General features: G+C 40.1%; 1 protein-coding gene across 11 annotated transcripts in view; it reads left to right on the top strand.

Moving 5' to 3' along the window:
• Ccdc150 (coiled-coil domain containing 150) overlaps positions 1–18,711 on the top strand; it is a 102,271-nt gene that overhangs the window by 7,647 nt on the left and 75,913 nt on the right. For 9 of the 11 annotated variants that reach the window (XR_013109539.1, XR_013109536.1, XR_013109535.1 and 6 more), the window contains exons 2-9: positions 3,392–3,515; positions 5,273–5,436; positions 8,858–9,078; positions 9,187–9,365; positions 11,343–11,411; positions 14,683–14,799; positions 15,728–15,857; positions 17,280–17,323. Coding sequence is in view for 2 of the 11 variants with exons in the window: in XM_076931908.1 (XP_076788023.1) it covers positions 5,279–5,436; positions 8,858–9,078; positions 9,187–9,365; positions 11,343–11,411; positions 14,683–14,799; positions 15,728–15,857; positions 17,280–17,323 (918 nt within the window). In the remaining 9 variants the exon portion in view is untranslated. Of the gene's footprint in view, positions 1–3,391; positions 3,516–5,272; positions 9,079–9,186; positions 9,366–11,342; positions 11,412–14,682; positions 14,800–15,727; positions 15,858–17,279; positions 17,324–18,711 lie in introns of those variants that run through there. The other 2 variants (XR_013109538.1, XR_013109542.1) reach the window with 2 other exon arrangements.

Genomic DNA, 18,711 nt, shown 5'->3' with positions numbered 1-18,711 from the left:
TTATATTTACTAGAAATCTCTTTTTTGCTGTTAAATTTAAGTTTTATTGTATTACAGTCAGATAAGATACAGAGAGATTTATTTTTCATCTTTTTTTTCAAATCAATATAGAAGTCCTTTATTGCCCTCAAAGAGCCAAAATTGTACTTGTGATCAGGATCTTGTTTCTGGAGCTAGGAATCTGAGGCCTCACTCATCAGCCTGTTGCACGGTTCCCTTCTCAGACACATAGATGCCATCCAAAAACTTTCTGATATCTTTGTTTTAAACTGTTGTAGCTTGCTGAATCAGAGCTGCTGAATTTGAAACAAGTTCAATATCATTTCCTTCAAGGATTAATTCATCCTTCTGGGCTTAGGAGACAAAACAAGCAACACTGTTCCTCATCCGAACCCTGTGGATATATTTTTCACCCAAGAAATTTCGGATTTCAACCAAAGACCCATTCTCCTGAATAATGACATTGGTGGGGAAGTGAGCATACACAGACCTCATCTTGTAATGGAAGCCCAGTGATCATGTTCTGAACATGACAACAGACGGTTCTGACAGTGGCCAGTTCCTTTCTGTTACCCCACTATTTGATGTGATTGAAGTCCCTCGCAGAGTTCCCCTGGGGCCCTTCACAATGACTGTGCACCCCTTCAGATTCATTTTCTGGAATGTTGACAGTCTGATTGCTGAGAAGTAGATGGGGCAAAGAGCTCTTTTTCATCTTCTTTTCTTTTCTCTTCTTTTCTTTCCTTTCCTTTTCTTTTTTTGTAATGTGAAAGGACCAGAGCCCCTACAGGACATGCCAGGACTAGTTCTCAGCACAAAGCAGATTTATTTGCCTCTCCTTTCTCCCCCCTATCCTCACCCCCACCCCCAGTGAGGAAGGGCAAAGGATAAGAGACAAAGATGGGAGACAGAGGAGGGAGACAGAAGGGAACAAGAGAGAAGGGGTGGGAGATGTGTACCTTGGAGGGACAAAGGGCTGCCTCTGCATAGAAAGGAGACAGACTTGGCCCATAGGCAATGGCAGTTTTTATAGGGAAGAAAGATAACCTTGCATTAGGATGAGTAGGTTTGTTTTGGTTGGACATGTTAATTAGGTGAGTCAAATAGGGGCTTTTGATTGCTGGACTTCAGTACTTTAATAGATGGACCTTGGAATCAGCCTCAGGAGAAGGAAGTGGCCAAATAGGGGAATAGAGCTTGGTGACTGGCTTTAGGAATGTAATGTAATGGTTTTTAGCAAGGGGGAGAGGGACACGTGAAGGGCAAACCCCGTAGGTGTCCTGCTTGCATGCTTGTGATGCTGGCTGTACTGCCCCTGCTTGCTGTGCTTGCCATGTTCACCGTGCTCCCATGCTAGAGTGCTTCATAAAGATTTGTTGATGAATCCTAAGATGTCGTCTATTTTAGAAAAGCTCCTAAATGCTATGGAATAAAATGTGCATTGTTTGTTGTTTGACTAGAGTACACTGTTAGATATTAAGTCCATTTGATATGTGTTCAGTTAATTCTGATGTTTTTCTGTTTATTTTTTGTCAGATGAATTGTCTATTGGACAAAGTGGGATATTGAAGTCACTTACTAATCATGCTAATCTGTATCTTTAAATCCAGAAGTAAATTTTGTTCCTTTTAACAAATTTAAGTGTCCTGAAATTTGGTGCATGTATGTTTAGGATAGTAATATCTTCTTGGTTAATTCTTCCCTTGATTGAAATGAAGTGTCCCTTTTTATCTCTTCTGATTAATTTCAGTTTGAAGTCTATTTTTGTCAGATGTTAGGGCAGCAACACTTGCTTAAGTTCTTTCACCTTAACTTCATTGAGCTGTTTCTGGGTGCTTTATTTAAATTCCTTGAATTACCTGTTGAAGTCGAAATTATGATTGTTCTTCTAAGTTCTGTGTCCTGGAGTTCATCTAGGTGGTTCTCTTTGGGTTGATGGATTTTTAGAGAATATGCTGGCTCGATCCTTCACATTGTTTGTATTCTTTGGAGATCTGAGCATATGGATTGTTCTGAGTTTGTTGTGGACAGTACAGGTTGGGGAAGCAGTGTAGGTGTAGGGGCATATTGGGTCTAGAGGTTGGAAATGGCTTGGGGTGGAAGGAAGTCTGGTAGATAGAAAGGATTAGACAGTATACAAGCCTAGATCTGTCTGGACAGAAAGGTTGAATGTGTGAGAAGTCCTACGTCTCTGCTTGTGTGTAAGTACTGAATGGTGAGCCATGTCTCTCTGCTTGTGTGTAAGTACTTCATGGTGAGCCATGTCTCTCTGCTTGTATATAAGTACTTCATGGTGAGCCACATCTCTCTGCTTGTGTGTAAGTACTGAATGGTGAGCCATGTCTCTCTGCTTGTGTGTAAGTACTGAATGGTGAGCCACATCTCTCTGCTTGTGTGTAAGCACTTCATGGTGAGACATATCTCTGCTTGTATGTAATGTGTAAACTTCATGGTGAGACATATCTCTGCTTGTATGTAAGTGCTGCATGGTGAGACATGTTTTTGCTTATATATAGTATGTACTGTACGAATGGTTGTCTTAGTTATTTTACAACTGTGACAAAATACCAACAACTTAAGGAAGAAAATATTTAACCTGGGAGTTAGAGATCATGAGCCTTCTGTTGGGGAACATGAGAGGCATGCAAGCATGATACTGGAACAGTAACTGAAAGCTCACATCTTCATCCACAAGCAGGAGAGAGCCCACTGCAGTGACATCTAACAAAGCTAGACCTTTTAATATTTCCTAAATAGTTCCACGAGCTGGAGACCAAGCTTTCAGACACATGAGCCTACAGGGGCCATTCTCATTCAATCCTCTACAATGGCTGACTGCAGGAGAGCCTTGAAAACTTGGCCTTACATGGGAGAAGGAAATGATGGCAGCTATTACTTCTGTTTTTCATCAGAAAGCTAAAAGTCTTCCCAGACTCTCCTTTGTTCATTTCTGCCTGGTGCCTTGTTGGCTAGTATGCATCTCCTAGATGTGCCATCTGCAAAGGATGCTGGACATGTGGTCTTTCCTCTCTGGCGTCTTTTGTAGAGAAGACAAAAAAAATCAGTGGTGTCTGCACAAGCCTCATTAAGCACTTGTTCTCTATTTTTCTCCTCCCCTACCTCCAACCTTGCAAACACAAGATTAGCAGTTGACACAAATAGAATGGGAGTAACTGTGTTATTTATCCACTGCACTGCTCCATTTTCTCTCCATGTAGCTTAGACTGCTCTAGACCTGTATTTTGGTAGCAGAACCAGTTCTGCAGGGTTAGTTTGAGGGCTTTCCTTCTTGTTACACAAGAAATGCCATACTGAGTAATACAGTATCATGACCAGGAATCTCTTTATACTGTTGATGTTGTTTTGTTTTGTTTTGTTTTCCTTCTTTCAGGAATACATGTTATGGTGGATGGACTGAGAATGGTTCACAGAGGCCCATGTATTTGAATGCTTGCTTCTTCTCAGTTGGTGGAACTGCTTGAGAAGGATTAGGAGGTGTGACCTTATTTGAGGAGGTATGTCACCGAGGGCAGCTTTGAGATTTCAAAAGCCCACACCATCTTTTATTTAGCTTGCTCTCTGTATCTTATAGTTGTTGTCTCATAATGTAAATTCTCAGCTACAGCTCACATGTTCTGCCTGCCTGCCTTCCTGCCTGCCTGTTGCCACATTGCCTACCGTTATGGTTGTGGATTCTAACCCTCTGAAACTATAAGCCCCAAATAAACTCTTCTATAAATTGCCTTGCTCATGGTGTTTTTCACAGCAATGGAAAAGTAAGACATATGTCCAGATTTTTTCTTTTTTCTTTCTTTCTTTTTTTTTTTTTTTTGCTTTACAAATTGAAGGCATGAAAAAGAATCAGTAGATGTGAACTTCTTTACTTTGTGCCACTGGTCCAGACTGGACAGTAGATAGTGATTAAGTCTTCCTTCTAAGGTCCTGGTGTTCTCTGTACTGTGCAGTGACTGCCACATCTCCACTCATTTACTCCTACAAACGTTTCAGTGGGTTTTTTTTATTGTTATTGTTGTGTGCTTATTGTAACAGGGTCTCATGAAGGACAGGCTAGCCTTAGATGTATTATGTAGCCAAGTGTGGCCTTGAACTTCTGATCATCCTGCCTTTACCTTCCAAGTCTTGGCGTGGCGTGCACTGCCAAGCCAAGTTTATGCAGTGCTGGTGAATGAACAGGGCTACCAACTAAACTATGTCTTCACCCCTCAAACATTCTAGTAGCACACCAGCTCTTTACACGCATTTTTGGAGCTTGGTCAAGGGAGGAAAACAGAAAGCCCGCTAGTACACACATGTCTTTCTCCACTGGCTGGCCGCTGTGTTATGAGCTGCTCTGCTCCACAGCACCCTTCTCACGATGCTGCACTGAAGCCTCTTAGTTTGTGAGCCAGAGTACCACCTTTTAAGTTTTTCTCAGTTATTTATTGTAGCAACAAAAAGTCTAATAGAACCACTTAGGGTTGAAGGATTTATTGTATCTCCTGTTTTCGTAGTTTTGGGTCTATGGTCACGTGGCCCAGTTACTGTTGTCCCATGGCAGACTATCAGAGTACCACTACTGGCTGGTAAACAGCAGGAGTCTAGGAAAGCAATGCCCTTCACAAATGTGCACACAATGTTGTACTACTGCCTCTAATGAGGTTTTACCCCCAACTAGCTCATTCAGTGTAAATTCATCAGGCATTAGTCCTGTGATAAAGTTAATATAGCCAAGATCAACCACTTCTTAATAATTGGATCCACCATGCTGGGTACCAAAACTTCAACATCAGTCTTTTGGAGTATACTTAATAAACTATGATGTTATAAAGGGAATAGGTGGTATAATACTGCCTCAGAAGTCTTAGGTCCCTGTGATGTGACTACAAATAGCAAATAGGACAGACTAGATTATAATGTGATAACAAATTACTCAGTAATCCCCAATAACTTACCATGCTACATAGTAATGTACATGACATACATGTTTACTCTACTGTATGTCATAGATGTTGCATGCCATTGTCACTCTGGGACCCTGACCTGTGGAACAGATCTATCTGGAATGTCATTTATCTCACAGAAGAGGGGGGAAAGGAGACGAAGAATGAGACATTAGATTTTAAAGCTTCTGCCTATATTAGAGCAAAACAGGACCTACATCCATTCCCTAGTAAATAAGAAAGGATGTGTAATCCTCTCAAAGGAAGGGTCAGTGACTGTTTTGAACAATATGAAAACCTCCTATGCTAATATTGTAACCTTCTGATCTTAGGTACATATGGAAACTACAGTGTATAGACCAGTCCTGTCTCCAACCCACATCAACGCAACTGCTTCTGAAACGTTCACAGTGCTTCAGCAGAAGATGAGAATAGTTGAGGAACAGACAAGTTCTCTGAAAGATGACCTAATAATGCTAGGATATGGTGACAGACGGTAACAAAGAAAACTTAACTAGAATGCTGCAGTTTGCAGAATTTTAATTTAATGCTAGTAAAAAGCAGATGAGATAGATACTTTTGGAAAATATGTTTCCATATGAACTTTGACACAAGTGTATTTTTAGATAGAGTTGTGGTTCTGTGACAGAGTATGTGGCTTAATTACATTTTTGTTTTGATAAAACACTATGACAGAGGCAACTTATAAGGGCTTATTTGGGGTTTACGGTTCTAAGGGATATGAGTTCATGATGGTGGGGTGGACATAGAAGGAAGCAGATATCTGGAACAGCAGTTGGGAGCTCACACCTTGATCAGCAACCAAGAAACAGAAGATAATAGGAGTAGCAGGAGTCTCTTGAGATCTCAGAGCCTACCCTCAGTGACACACTTCCTCCAACAAGTCTATACCTGCTAATCTCCCCAAACAGGGCTATCAACTGGGGATCAAGTACTCAAATGCCTGAGACTTGTGGGGATACCTCATTCAAACCACTACTGTAAGTTAGTCAGGTCTTTGTTGCTACTACAAAAATACCCTTGAGGACATCTTAAGGGAGGAAGGATTTATATCTGGTTCTCCATTTCAGAAGTTGGGTTCTTGGTCCTGTGGACCTGAAGTGAAGCATCATGGCAGAGGAGACTTAGTGGAGCAGATCTGCTTCCTCATGGCAGCCATAAAGAGCAGGGTTAGGAGAGTGGGGGAAGACATCTTCAATATCTGAGCCTTTGAGGAACACTTTATATACAAACCATAGCACATAGCCATGGCCGCCATTTTAGATCTTATTTGGAAATCAGTCAAAGGAAAAATTGAAATGATTCATGCCATTAATTTGTTCTTGATCTTCCCTATCATATTTATTATAAATTAAGAGGCAGGTTTGAAGTCCTTAAGTATTTCACAATTTAGAATCAGACACTAAAACCGAACTGTTTTTCCCACCTATATCATGAAAGAATTTTTTTTTGTTGTTTTAAAGTTTGTTGGCTCAAAAACAAACAAACAAACAAAAAAAGTTTGTTGGCTTGTTAATGATAAGGGAAATACATGTTTATGCAGCCAATATGGAATTTGTTGGTGTGGTTTGTTTTAGAAATGTCTTATATATTTTTTAAGTGTCTCACATTAAAACATTATAGTAGTATAGTTGCTGTTACAGGGCCGATAAGTTACTTTTAAGCATTCAAAGATTAAACTTGGTATAAATGCTGAGTATTTTGATAAAATAATGAGAATTTTAATTATTTTGTTTAAAATTTTATTAAAATCTGGATTATATTACTTCTATGCTAACTTTAATTCCTACATTGCTATTTAAAATTAATATTTACCATGTTTTATGTATCATGTTTTGTGTTAATAGACATAAAAGGTTTTTATTTTTTAATTTCAGATTAAAAAATAACTAAAGGGATGGGAAATGGCTCAGTATAAACTGCTTGCCATGCAGGTCTGAGGTCCTGAGTTCAGATCTCAAGGACCAACACCCATATACACACTATGCAACCCTTACAAAGCCGGGCATATCAGTGCTTGCAACTCTAGTACTGGGGGGAGGGGTGGAGGCAGGAAGATTACTGGCCAGTTAGTCTAGCTTAATTGATGAGATAAAATTTTAGTGAGAGATCTTGTCTCAAAAACTGAGGTAGAGCTTGAGGAAGTTAGCCAGTGTCAACCCCTAGCCTGTGCACACATGCACAGCTAGTGCCTCTCCACCCCCATTGGGGTTATAGATGCATGTTGCTGCTTTTTGTGGGGGTGTTGGGGATTTGAACTCAGCACTTGAGTTCTTCTGCTTACATGGCAACACTTGGCTGACTGAGCCATTTCCCTAGACCTTTCTTTACTGTCTTCTATACATAAGTATCTCTAGCAAAACTGGACAGTTACATTTCTTTTCTAATGTCAATGCCTTTTATTTTTGTTGTTTCCTAGTTTCTCTGGCTAGGGCTTCTACAATTCTCGGTTCAATGCTCCTTATGAAATTAGACATTTTAGCCTTTACTTCATACCTTAGAGGAAAGTCTTCAACTTTTTGCAGTTATGATATTAACTTTGGTCCTGTTGTGTGTGTCCTTTACTGTGTTGAGGAACATTCCTCCTATATGTAGTTTGTTGGCAGCTTAATGAAAGGATGTTGGATTTGTCATTTTTTTCTGCATTTATTGGAACAGTCATATGACTTTTGCTTTTCAGTGCTTTGCAGTAATAAAGGACAGGCTGTCTAGATGCATATGGAAAGGTTGGGATGTTAGGTTCCTGTTTCAGTTCCTCTGTCCTCAGGATGAAGCTGAGAGCAGACATTTTATTGTCTGTTGTCTGTACTAACTGGCAAGAGGATCTGTGTCTAAAGTGTCTGCTCTCATTTACACTGCACCTCTGACCCTGGAAAATAGCTGTTGGAGGTGGGCTTGTAATGCCTTCCTCTTTATTATTGGTTGTTTAGGGACATTCAGAAATGCAGAACCTCATCAAGCCCAGAGCTAGGTGGTTAAAGAGCTAGCCCTTCATGTAGAATCTATAGAAGACAGGGCATTCAACTTTAGAAGCATTTCAGAAAGAATCTGCAGACCTGGAGTTGTCACCACAATGAGGCTGGAGAACACTCTGAAAGTGCTATGCTTCCTCCAGGCACTGGAGTTCTATTATTGTGATCTACAAAGACTCTCAAGTGTCCCTTCCTTTCCATGGAGAGAGCTACGAGAATTTGAATGCAGTCCTTCTTCAGTTTAGTTCAGTTAGTTGGTAGCTGTAGGATAGGCTGGAGAGAAGGAAGGCTTGGGGATGCTGAGCTCCTTTCTAAGCTGCTAGAACCCCACTTGCTGGTCTACTTGACTTGTCAGCAGCAATGAGCGAGGACATAGGGAGAAACTGACAGCTTTTGAATTTAAGTCTGTATCTTTCTTCTCTCTGGGAATCAAGTGTTTGCATATTTATACAGCTGCCACTTTGTTCTGTGGTCTAGAGGCATGTATACCCCTGCTCCCTTTTGTTCAGATGGCCAGGAGATTTAAGAACCCAAACCTTTGGCTGCAGTCAAGGTGATGTACTTCACCTGCTTCTCTCCTCAGGGAAAATTCAGAAGCTGGAGATTTTGTCCTAGTTGTTCAGTGCATTCCCTGAGTAGAGATTGAACCTGACTGTGCCTCAGTTTTGCCCATAAATTAAGCATGGATGTTTTCAGTTGCATAGTGGAAGAGTCTCACCTTGTTTTGGACACTCTCTCAGAAAGGACCGATCTGTGTTCTGGGGCTTATTTGGTGCATTCCTGTCTAGAGGAGTCAGGAGCCTTGTGTCCCACCATGTTGTTGGTGTCACTGCTATTCTAATTAAAAAAGTGACATTGGCTCAAAGGCTAGGTTACCACAGTAGACATTTCATTATGTAATATTGGTTTTGGGTGCTTTTCCAGAGGTCAATTAGAAACTTCAAACTATTTAGAAGACCCTGCCAGCCAGAAAGCCATTAGTCCTATCCCAAATGAAGTAATTTGTCCAGAAAGCCCAGGTATTTTATGGAAGAACTATGAATTTCTGGTAAATCGAATGTGCTATTTGGAGAACCTCATCCAGTCCTTGAAGATGAACATCTTTCACCTACAAACTGAAAAGGAATTGAATCCACAGAAAACAGGTGTGCACGGAGAGCTTGTGGAGAATCTACTTCTGTGTGGGTGCTTGATGGGTCTGTGAATCTGTGCTTCCTTCACCTTTCTGCTGCTATCTTCTGTGTTATCTGTAGCTTTTCTGAATGATCAGCTAAATATAATACAGGGGGAGCATTCCAAGGACCTAAAGCTGTTGCAACTTGAAGTGATGAATTTGCGCCAGCAATTGAAAATTGTCAAGGAGGAGGAAGACAGGGCACAGAATGAAATGCAGAGATTGACTGCCACTCTGGAAATCGCCACGGAGACAAAGGTTTGTGGTCCATGTTCTGTAGTGCATTGTCCCTGATCTATCTCCACTAGAAGAGACAACAGCCCCATAAACCTGAGTCACAGATGGGTGATGTTGATATTAGATTCTTGACATTTGAAACTTGTCTGCACTGATAACCTTTACTAGTGTGTGTTGTCAGTGGTAGTTCACAGACTCCTTGCTGTGTATAAAGGATAGTGAGCATCTAGACTCTGCCCTCTTTAAGAGCTACACTGTAGTTGGGAGGTCAAGGCATACCATCAGTTAAAGAGGAAAAAGCCAAAGTAGAAAGCAGAGAAAGAACAGTTAGTGCCCAGGAAGAGTGGTCAGGCAGGGTTGAGAAGAGAAGAACCCTCGGCCAGTGTAGATCTGAAGGTGGAGTCCCTAAGGGCATTTCAGGGAGTACACTCACAGGCTGCAAAGAAGCCATATTGCTTAGAAAGCAAACCAGCAGCATTGTTGTGTTGCCACAGACCAGGCAAGGTGATAGATGATCAGGTTATCTTGAAAGTACTTAAGAAGTAACACAATATTAAAACAGTCTATTTTAATAAGAATAATGGAGCTGAGAAGTTTCTTGTCCAAGATCATCACATGCTTGTCTTCTTCATGTAACTCAGATTTTTCTGCTAGGTAACATTGGGTTAAAATGGGTAAACTCCAGCTTTATTGGAGTGAGAGTTAAGTTTTGGGAAATAAGCTGAGTATTAGCTTATTTAATAACATCTAAAAAAAAATCGAGAATAATCAATACCTTGGACCACTCAGTAGGTGTTTTAACTACAGAATGACAAGAAGGAAAACTAACTAGATGTTACTGTATATTAGCTATGGGGAAGAGGAGATTAGAAACAAAGAAACCAATTAGGGATCTTTGTGCTGAGTTATGATTCTGCATGGGTCAGAACTAGAATTGTAGCTATTGAAAGGTAAAAGAATATTCTAGATATTCTTTTATTGATATTCTAGAATCTGGTATAGGATATAAACTGAAGGTAGGAAAGAAGGCAACCATAACTCGAGTCTTTATATCTAGGATTGTGGTGCCATTAATAATAATTAAAAAGAGTAAATAATGAAAGCTGTAGTCTTCATTCTGATTTCCTAAGCATGAATAGTGTTTGAAACTGGTAGTGGTGCTACATGCCTTCTTAGGTACATCCCAGCACTTAAGAAGCAGCCATATATCTCTGTGCCTGGTTTTCATAGTAAGTTCCAGACCAGCCAAGGCTACATAGTGAGACACCACACACACACACACACACACACACACACACACACACACACACACACACACGAGATGGCTCAGTGGTTAAGGGTCCTGGTGCTTTTGCAGAGGACCCAGGTTTGATCTCCAGAACACACATGGCAGTTCACAACTGTTTATAACTCCAGTTGTAGAGGATCTGATACCTTCTTCAGGCCTCCATGGATACCATACATGTACACAGTATATATATATATATATATATATATATATATATATATATATATGCCAAACACTCATACACATAGAAATAAATCTTTAAAAAAATAGGAATATGGACTGTGCAAATGTGAGGACTGGAGTTTGAATCCCTACGACCCACATGAATTCTAAGCAAGCAAGGCATCCCAAACCTTCAGAACATGATCTGTGGAGCAAGCAGATTAACTAGACTAGCAGGTCAAAGTTTGTCTGAGTTCAGGTGAGAGGCCCTTAATGTATAAGGTAGAATGTGATACAGGAAGACACCAATTATCAACTTCTGGCTTCTATGTGCATATGGACACATGTACACACATACATGTGATGTGTGTGTGTGTGTATGTGTGTGTGTCTGTGTATCCATGGGTGTGTGTGCGCATGTGTATGCACATGCAAGAAAAAATAGCATTTATATACTGCCAGGAAAAAAAGACTATGACAGGATCTACCTAGAGACAGTTTCTTCCTGTCACTTCAGGTTATTAGATCTTTCCTCCTTTTCTTTTTAGAAGAATGCCGCTGTTATTGAGGAGGAGCTAAAGACCACAAAGCGTAAAATGAACCTTAAAATTCAAGAGGTAAGAAAAAAGACAGGAGATGTTGAAGGAGGTGTTGGAATTGCAGAGGGAAGTCAAGAAAGAATGAATCCTTTGAAAAGCAAATTGTGTCATTGTATAAACACTTAAACCATGGCACTTGTAACTAAAGTAAGAGTAAGGCCCTCAGTTGCTAAAGGTGTCAAAACTGCCATAAAACTGGAAAAAAAAATCCAACCACAACAGTAAAATAAACAACAACAAAATAAACCCTGCTGAGCCAGTAAAGAAACAGTTAACCCATACTGTGGCCCATAGGCCATTGTTAAGTGAGCACCTTCATCTTTGTGTGACATTTTATTATAAAGGCATGTTAAAATGGAAAACTCTACACTTCTTATTTTACCTTGAAACCTTCATGTCAACTTAAATGTTTGGAATTCTGAAAGGAGTGGCTACTAAAAGCTGTCAAATTAGTTATGGGTCTGTGTTAACTGTCATCTCTAGAAAGAAGCTTCTCTGATGAAGTTTTAGAGATGCCCTGGTCTGTCAGTTTAATACTTTGCCCCTTTATCTCCAGGTAAAAGTAGTTCTTCATTATGACCTGACTAGCCTCAGGTTCTTGGTCCCAGTGATGGTGCCAAACATGGGTTCCATCTTGTATAGTGGGCCTTTAATACAATCAGAAAGTGATTGGTTATTCCTGTGACATTCCTGTTACTCTTTCACTGGTGAGTGCATCTTCACAAGCAGACCATTGCTGTAGCTCACAGGTTTACAGCTGGCTGAGCCTGATCTCCTCAGGTAGACTGTGTAGTACCTTCCAGCACTAACCTATGGCAGCTAGCCAAAAGGGAGGAAGCTTCGACATCAGTCCCTGTTTTATTTCTTCATGTTCTATTAGTCAAGCATGAGGTGTCTTCATCAATAAGTTCTTACCATGAAGTCTGGAGAGTTGTCAAGAACAATGGTAATAGCCTAAAATATTTGATGTGGGAGGTATATCTATAGGACATCACTGGCCAACAATTCCAAATAGAGGTAACTCATTCCTGACACTGAACTCTTTGTTAGCCTACGGTATCTAGTATATCACTGTTGCCCTGTTATAGGGTAATTCCATTTAAGTTCCTTTGATCCAAGTGTATGTGTTCTGTGAAATAGTAAAAAAGGGAACCCACACTAACGCTGGCTAGGCACGGAGCCTGGTCCTGTTTGTCTCTCCTGAGCTCCAAAACAGCTCTCTCCTCCCTGTGGCTGGCTGCTGCCAAACCCAGTCAACACTCCCTAATTTCCAGGGCTAGCTAAAGTACACTTCTACAAACTCATGCTTTGCTGCCCCCTATGGTTAGCTGTCTCAAATCCCCTGTAACCCAGTAATACCAAAACTCTAGAGGCTTGTAATTTATCAGTCAGATTTTTATCAGGAAATTCCCAACCCACAAAATGTCTACATAATGAACTCAGAGCCAGTTGATATTGATATAAACTGCCCACCTAGATTAGACAAACTGTCCTGTAATTAACCATCCCTTATATGATATTCATATATCCGTGATATTATAAATAACCTATGCCTATTTAAAGCCACTCAGATCTGGTTCATTTTTCTCTTCCTCCATCTTCCTTCTTTTTCCTTGTGTCCCCCTATCTCTCTAAAACTCTCAACCCGCCTTTTTTATCCACTGCCCAGTCACAGGCTCTAGCCTTATCTTGTGCCTGTCCTCACCTGCATATAGACAGCAATCCACATGTATGCTTATATTTTAAGAGATTTCTGCAGTAGTTGTTTTTCTTATGATGTTTTTTTTCCAGAAAGTCTTTAGTGTGGTAGAGGGTATTTAACACAGAGACCTGCAACTAATCAAGGTACAGTGAATAGAAAATACTTCTACACTGTAGTCATCTACTGCCTCTGGCTCTTAGGATCCCTTTACCCACTTTTGTGTGATGAACTCTGAAGTTCTGGAGGAGGTTTGTCCTATGCAGACCCTTACAGGTTTATATGGACATAAGATTTCCACTCATTTGGGCAAATAACCTCAGAGTATGATTGCTGGGTTGTAATACAAGCTACATTTAGCTTTATTAGTAACTACCAACCCATCTTACAAGCTAAAAAGACTATCTGTGCATTTTTACCATTGGAGAGTAAGAGTCTTTGTTGCTGCATATTCTCTTCAGCATTTGGTGTCAGTGTCTTGAATTTTTGCCATTCTAATAGGTGTGTAGTTTACCTTGTTCTACTTTGGATGCCTTAATGATACATAATGTGAGAATCTTTCCATATACTTATTTTTCTTGTATATATCTTCTTTGATGAAGTGTATTTTAGATTATTTTCTAGTAATTGGGTCTTTTTAGTTTTGAGTTTATTACTTTGTATATTTTGGGTCTGATTTGAAGGTTTCACATAAAGATTCATGTGCTAACAGCTAGATCCCCAGTGGTCTTAGAAGGTGGTCAGAATTTTTAAGAGGTGGGAGGCCTACTGGAAGGTTCTGATTCATTCAGGATGATTACCCTTAGAAGGGATTGGTGTAGCTCACCTGGAACCAGTTAGTTCCTATGAAAACAGAGTTGTTACAAAAAGGAGTAAGTCTGGCCCCTGGGTGTGTGGCTTCTCGTTTTACCTGGGCAGTACTGCCACTGCGATGCTTCCATCATGAGACCTTAAGGAGAGCTGAACATGTGTGCTTAGCCAGACTGTTTTTCCTAAAACTGTGAGGTAAGTCAACCTCAATTCCTTGTACATTTTCCAGCCTCAGATATTTTATAAAAGCGACAGATAACACACTAAGAGACGATACCTGTCTTCCATCAAAGTGTGACTTATTCAAACATTTTCTGCCAATCTATAGTTTTGTCTTTTCATTTTCTTAGCAGTATCTTTCAGAGAGCAGAAATTCCTACATAAATGAGATCCAATTAAAAATTTTGTTTCACAGATAATAACTTTGGTATTGTATCTAAAAAGTCATCAACAAAACCTGAGTCCCTTTGGTATTTTCATGCTGCTTGCTTGTCCTTGTGACTTGGTGTCCACTGAGTCATCTCTATGCTGTTTATTTTCTATAAGATGCTTCTAAGTTACTAGAGGGTCTTGACCCCCAATTTGAAAAACAGATTCCAACAACAAAAAATGAGGGTGACAAACTAGACTTCACTTTTAGGAAGAAACAAGCATGTTTCAGAGTCATCAGTGAAGGTGTGGGGGTGGGCTGGTCTACCTTGTGAACTGCCCAGCTGACTTAATCTTTGTTAAACTGCAATGGCGTCCACTGGTCTCCCTAACTGCAATGTTGCTCTTTAGCTACGGCAACAACTGGCTCAGGAGAAGGATGTCAGGGAGTCTCTTGAGAAGTCTGCATCATCCATGCTCCTCAAAGTACAAGAGATGGGCTCAGTGGTGGAGGCAGAACGGCAGCAGGTAGATTTGCCTTCCCTTCTGTTAGAGTCACCAAAGGAGAGGCTGACATTGTGTCTGTGAACTTGTCATTTTGTTTATTCCCTCTAGCTTTGTTAAGGCCCTTTCCTTAGTAGCCTATTAGCATTTTCACTACAGTCTTTAAAATACAGTACAAAATAAGAAAAGACTTTGCTATCCAACCCAGTGTTCTTAATTTATAAATGAGAAAGCCGAGACCTGGAGAAGTGAGTCTGTCTCAGGTTTTATAGAGGCAGATTATGTTGGTACAGGATCCTCCTGTACATGAAGTCTCTGCTGTAAGCATTGGTTTTGGAACTCACTGTCTTAGCTAATGCTATATGTATGTGATCTGGATAAAAAATAGACTAAATGGAACTAACCCTTGAAACAAATAAGTAAAATAACCAGGAACATATTTAGTTGCTGCTTTTCATTATTATATTCATATTAACATGATATTTTTGCCTTTGTTATACTTAATATTTGAAGTACCTTTATGTATTTAGAATATTTTAAATTCATATTTTAGTATTTATTACTTGAACATAATCTATCATTTTTCCCAATATGTCACAAGTGAATTATAAAAGGAGTGTATTTTACTTAAGGAATTTATGAAAGATTCTATTTAAGTCAAAGTTAGTTAAGTGTAAATAACACTAAAGGTGCAATTCTTCATTTGCTCTGGCTGCCCTCCATGTGCTCAGTATCCTCTTGTGCCTACTGATTGTTGTGTTAAAGTGCACACAAAATGCTGTATTGGACAGCACTTCAAGTAAGAAACTCTAGTCTGATGAGATTTCAGCTGTGACATACAGGCATGTCCCTTCCCTCTCAGTGACAATAAGGTTGAAAATTCTACCTTCCATGTGTTCTGTTCAGTCATGCATCATTGTCCACAAATTGAGTTTTCCTTACACAATTTTAGGTGCACACTTTGCAGCAGAAGTGCATTGCCCTACACAGCTCTATGAAAACAACCCAAGAACTGCTGGCCCAGGAGCAGCGGAAGAATGAAGACTTGGAGATGACTGCCTCGCAGCTCAAGTCTGATCTGAGTATGCAAAACCTCCTAAGAGCCAGAATTGTTTAGTTGGCCAGGGTTGGTGGTACTTCCTACAACTGAGAGTGAAAAAATTGCCGGTCATCTTTCTGTATATAGTACCAAAACCAAGATAAATATTGGTAATAAATTTTATCCTAATCTTTTGTGGTTGTGTAGGACCTTACTCATATTAGGCAAACTGAGTTCTCTCTCTCTCTCTCTCTCTCTCTCTCTCTCTCTCTCTCTCTCTCTCTCTCTCTCTCTCTGGGGTTGATTTGTTTGTATGTTTATTTGTTGAGATAGTTTTCACTAAGTTGGCCAGGTTGCCCTTGAACTTGTGATCTTCTTGTCTAAGCCTTACAAATGTCTAAGATGCATCTAGGTCTGCCTGAGCCTCTTATTTATAAATCATTCTTTTTCTCCTTCTTGATCACTTCAGTATAGACTAGTGGGAACATATAGACAGTAAATTGAAGACTGGAGATGAACTATTACTCAGGAAGTGAGGCTGTTACTAAGTTACCGCAGCCAGGCTCACCACTCATCCAGTTGCGCCAATCTGCACCTGGAAGAAGAGCTTAGAGTGACCCCTCATTTTATAGAAAAATTCTCAAAGACTTGGGAATACAGAGTCTTGCCCCAAGTCTAAGTGCATGGTTATGAACCTGTTGGTTCCTGCTGTTGTCAGTGTGCCCTCTGAATCAGTGTTAGGCAATCTCCAGTGTAGACACTATGAGTGTTCTCACATGTGTAAGACTTTATGGTTTATATAGAGCTTTCACATTGATTGTATCACTGAAATATTCAAAGCTGTCTATAGCAATTCAAAGTTCTAAAACACAGTGGAGAAGAAAAACTTAATCCTTCTCATTGTAAGCCAAGTGTTTCCTTCGTGTAGTCCTTCTGTGGTAAGAGCCCAGCATCCACGCTGCTGTCTTGTCTGCACTCTGCATGCTCACCCACATCCTGACTGTCCTCTCTCCTTATGGTTTTAGTCAGTGTGGAAAACAGCTCTACTGTTTTATGTGCATGTCCCTGCTTTTGTTAAATCTTGATTGCAGTAATTAAAAATGTTGATCATATCCCTCCCAGAGTCATCTGTGCATTAGGTAAAATGTGACCTTATATACCATTACAAATGACTATAGACCAGGTTCTTTCATTTATTTATTTATTGTCTGATTCATTTTAGCTTTTTAAAGACAAGTTTGCCATGTAGCCCAGACTGGCCCTGAATTCATGACTCCCCTGCCTCAGCCTCGCAAATGCTGAAATTATAGACATGCTGTGTTGGTAATTGTGTATCTTAGCATCTAGTCTATATGTGTTATTTACACAAAATAATGACTAAATAAAATAAAGCTTCTAGGAAAAAGTGCTGTGTGACACAGTCTAGTAAGTTCTCATCATCATGATTTGGACTTTTTGTTTTTAGATTCCAGAGATAACCTCATTTGCAAGTTGGTTGAAGAAAATAAGGTATGTGTTCATGTGGCAGGATACAGAGGTGGCTTCTCTCTCATTATTAAGTCTTGGCCATTCATCATGCTGGCACATAAACTTCTGATTCTTCTAAAAACCTTTAGGGAAAAAGTTTCATGTAAATAAGCTGTATATTCAGGCAGTGCTGCATATTAGGAACTAAGTGATCATCTTTTGCAGGCTACCATGTTTTGAAAAGGTAAATTGGCAAAAATGAGAATTTTGTGAATTTTGCCAATTTTAAAATAATGTCTAAATATATATACGTGGTTGGTGGTTGCACAGCAATGTAAGTGCATCTAATACTACAAACTATGCTCTTAACATGGGCAGAACCATGAACTTTATTTTACATAAGTTTAGAAAAATATTTTTATATCTTGTTACACAATGGGGAACACTCATTTGGAATAGCGTCTCTGTTGCTGTCTCAGCCTGTGTTTCATGATGTTTATCTTCCCACTTCTGGGAAATCTGGGAAGTAGTTTTCTCAGGAGAGGAAGAAGCTACACTCTGTTCTTCTACCAAAAAGCTTTTAAGGACACTTAAACCAAACTTTACGTCTCTCCCCTCCTCCCAGTCTCAGAGGGAATAGTCTGTCTGTCAGAGCACAGGTGCTTATCTTCACCGTTCTGAGGACTTCAGGGTGAAACATCTTGTAACTTTTAAAGGTATTTCTTTGAACTCACAAAATCTTACTGGTAATAAAAATGTGTATGTCATATAAAGATTTATTCTTGGAGAGAACTTACTTGATATAAGAGTGTAACTGAGCACTTATGGAATGGTTTCAGGTCAGTTTTTTTTTTTTCTAATCAGAATCCTAATATAAAATTCTATATATTTTAAAATGTTTATTAAATTTATTTCTTTATTCACTTCACATCTCATTATCAGCCCCCTTCTCTTCCCAGCCCCTTCATGCAGATCCTCCCCCATTCCTCTCCCCTCTTCTCCTTTGAGAAGGTGGAGCACCCTCCCATTCGCCGACCCCCAGCACATCAAGTCACTGAAGGACTAGGTGCATCGTTTCCCACTGAAGTCAGGCAAGGTGGCCCAGTTAGGGGAACAGGATTTATAGGTAGGCAGGCCACAGAGTCAGGGACAGCCCCTGTTTCTGTTGTTGAGTGACCCACATGCAGATCAAGCTGCTCATCGGCTACATAGGTACAGGGGCCTAGGTCCAGCCTATGCTCACTCTTTGGTTGGTGGTTCAGTCTCTGAGAGTTCCTAAGGGTCTGGGTTAGTTGACTCTGTTGGTCTTCCTGTGGAGTTCCTGTCCTCCTCAGGTCCCTCAGTCCTTCTCCCAACTCTTTAATAAGACTCCCTGAGCTCCATCTAATGTTTGGCTGTGGGTCTCTGCATCTCTTTCCATTGGCTACTGG

This window comes from Arvicanthis niloticus, chromosome 3, assembly GCF_011762505.2.
Source record: "Arvicanthis niloticus isolate mArvNil1 chromosome 3, mArvNil1.pat.X, whole genome shotgun sequence".
NCBI classification, from domain to species: domain Eukaryota; kingdom Metazoa; phylum Chordata; class Mammalia; order Rodentia; family Muridae; genus Arvicanthis; species Arvicanthis niloticus.
Note: the sequence above shows the minus strand (reverse complement) of the source record. Positions and strands in the feature narration are given on the sequence as shown.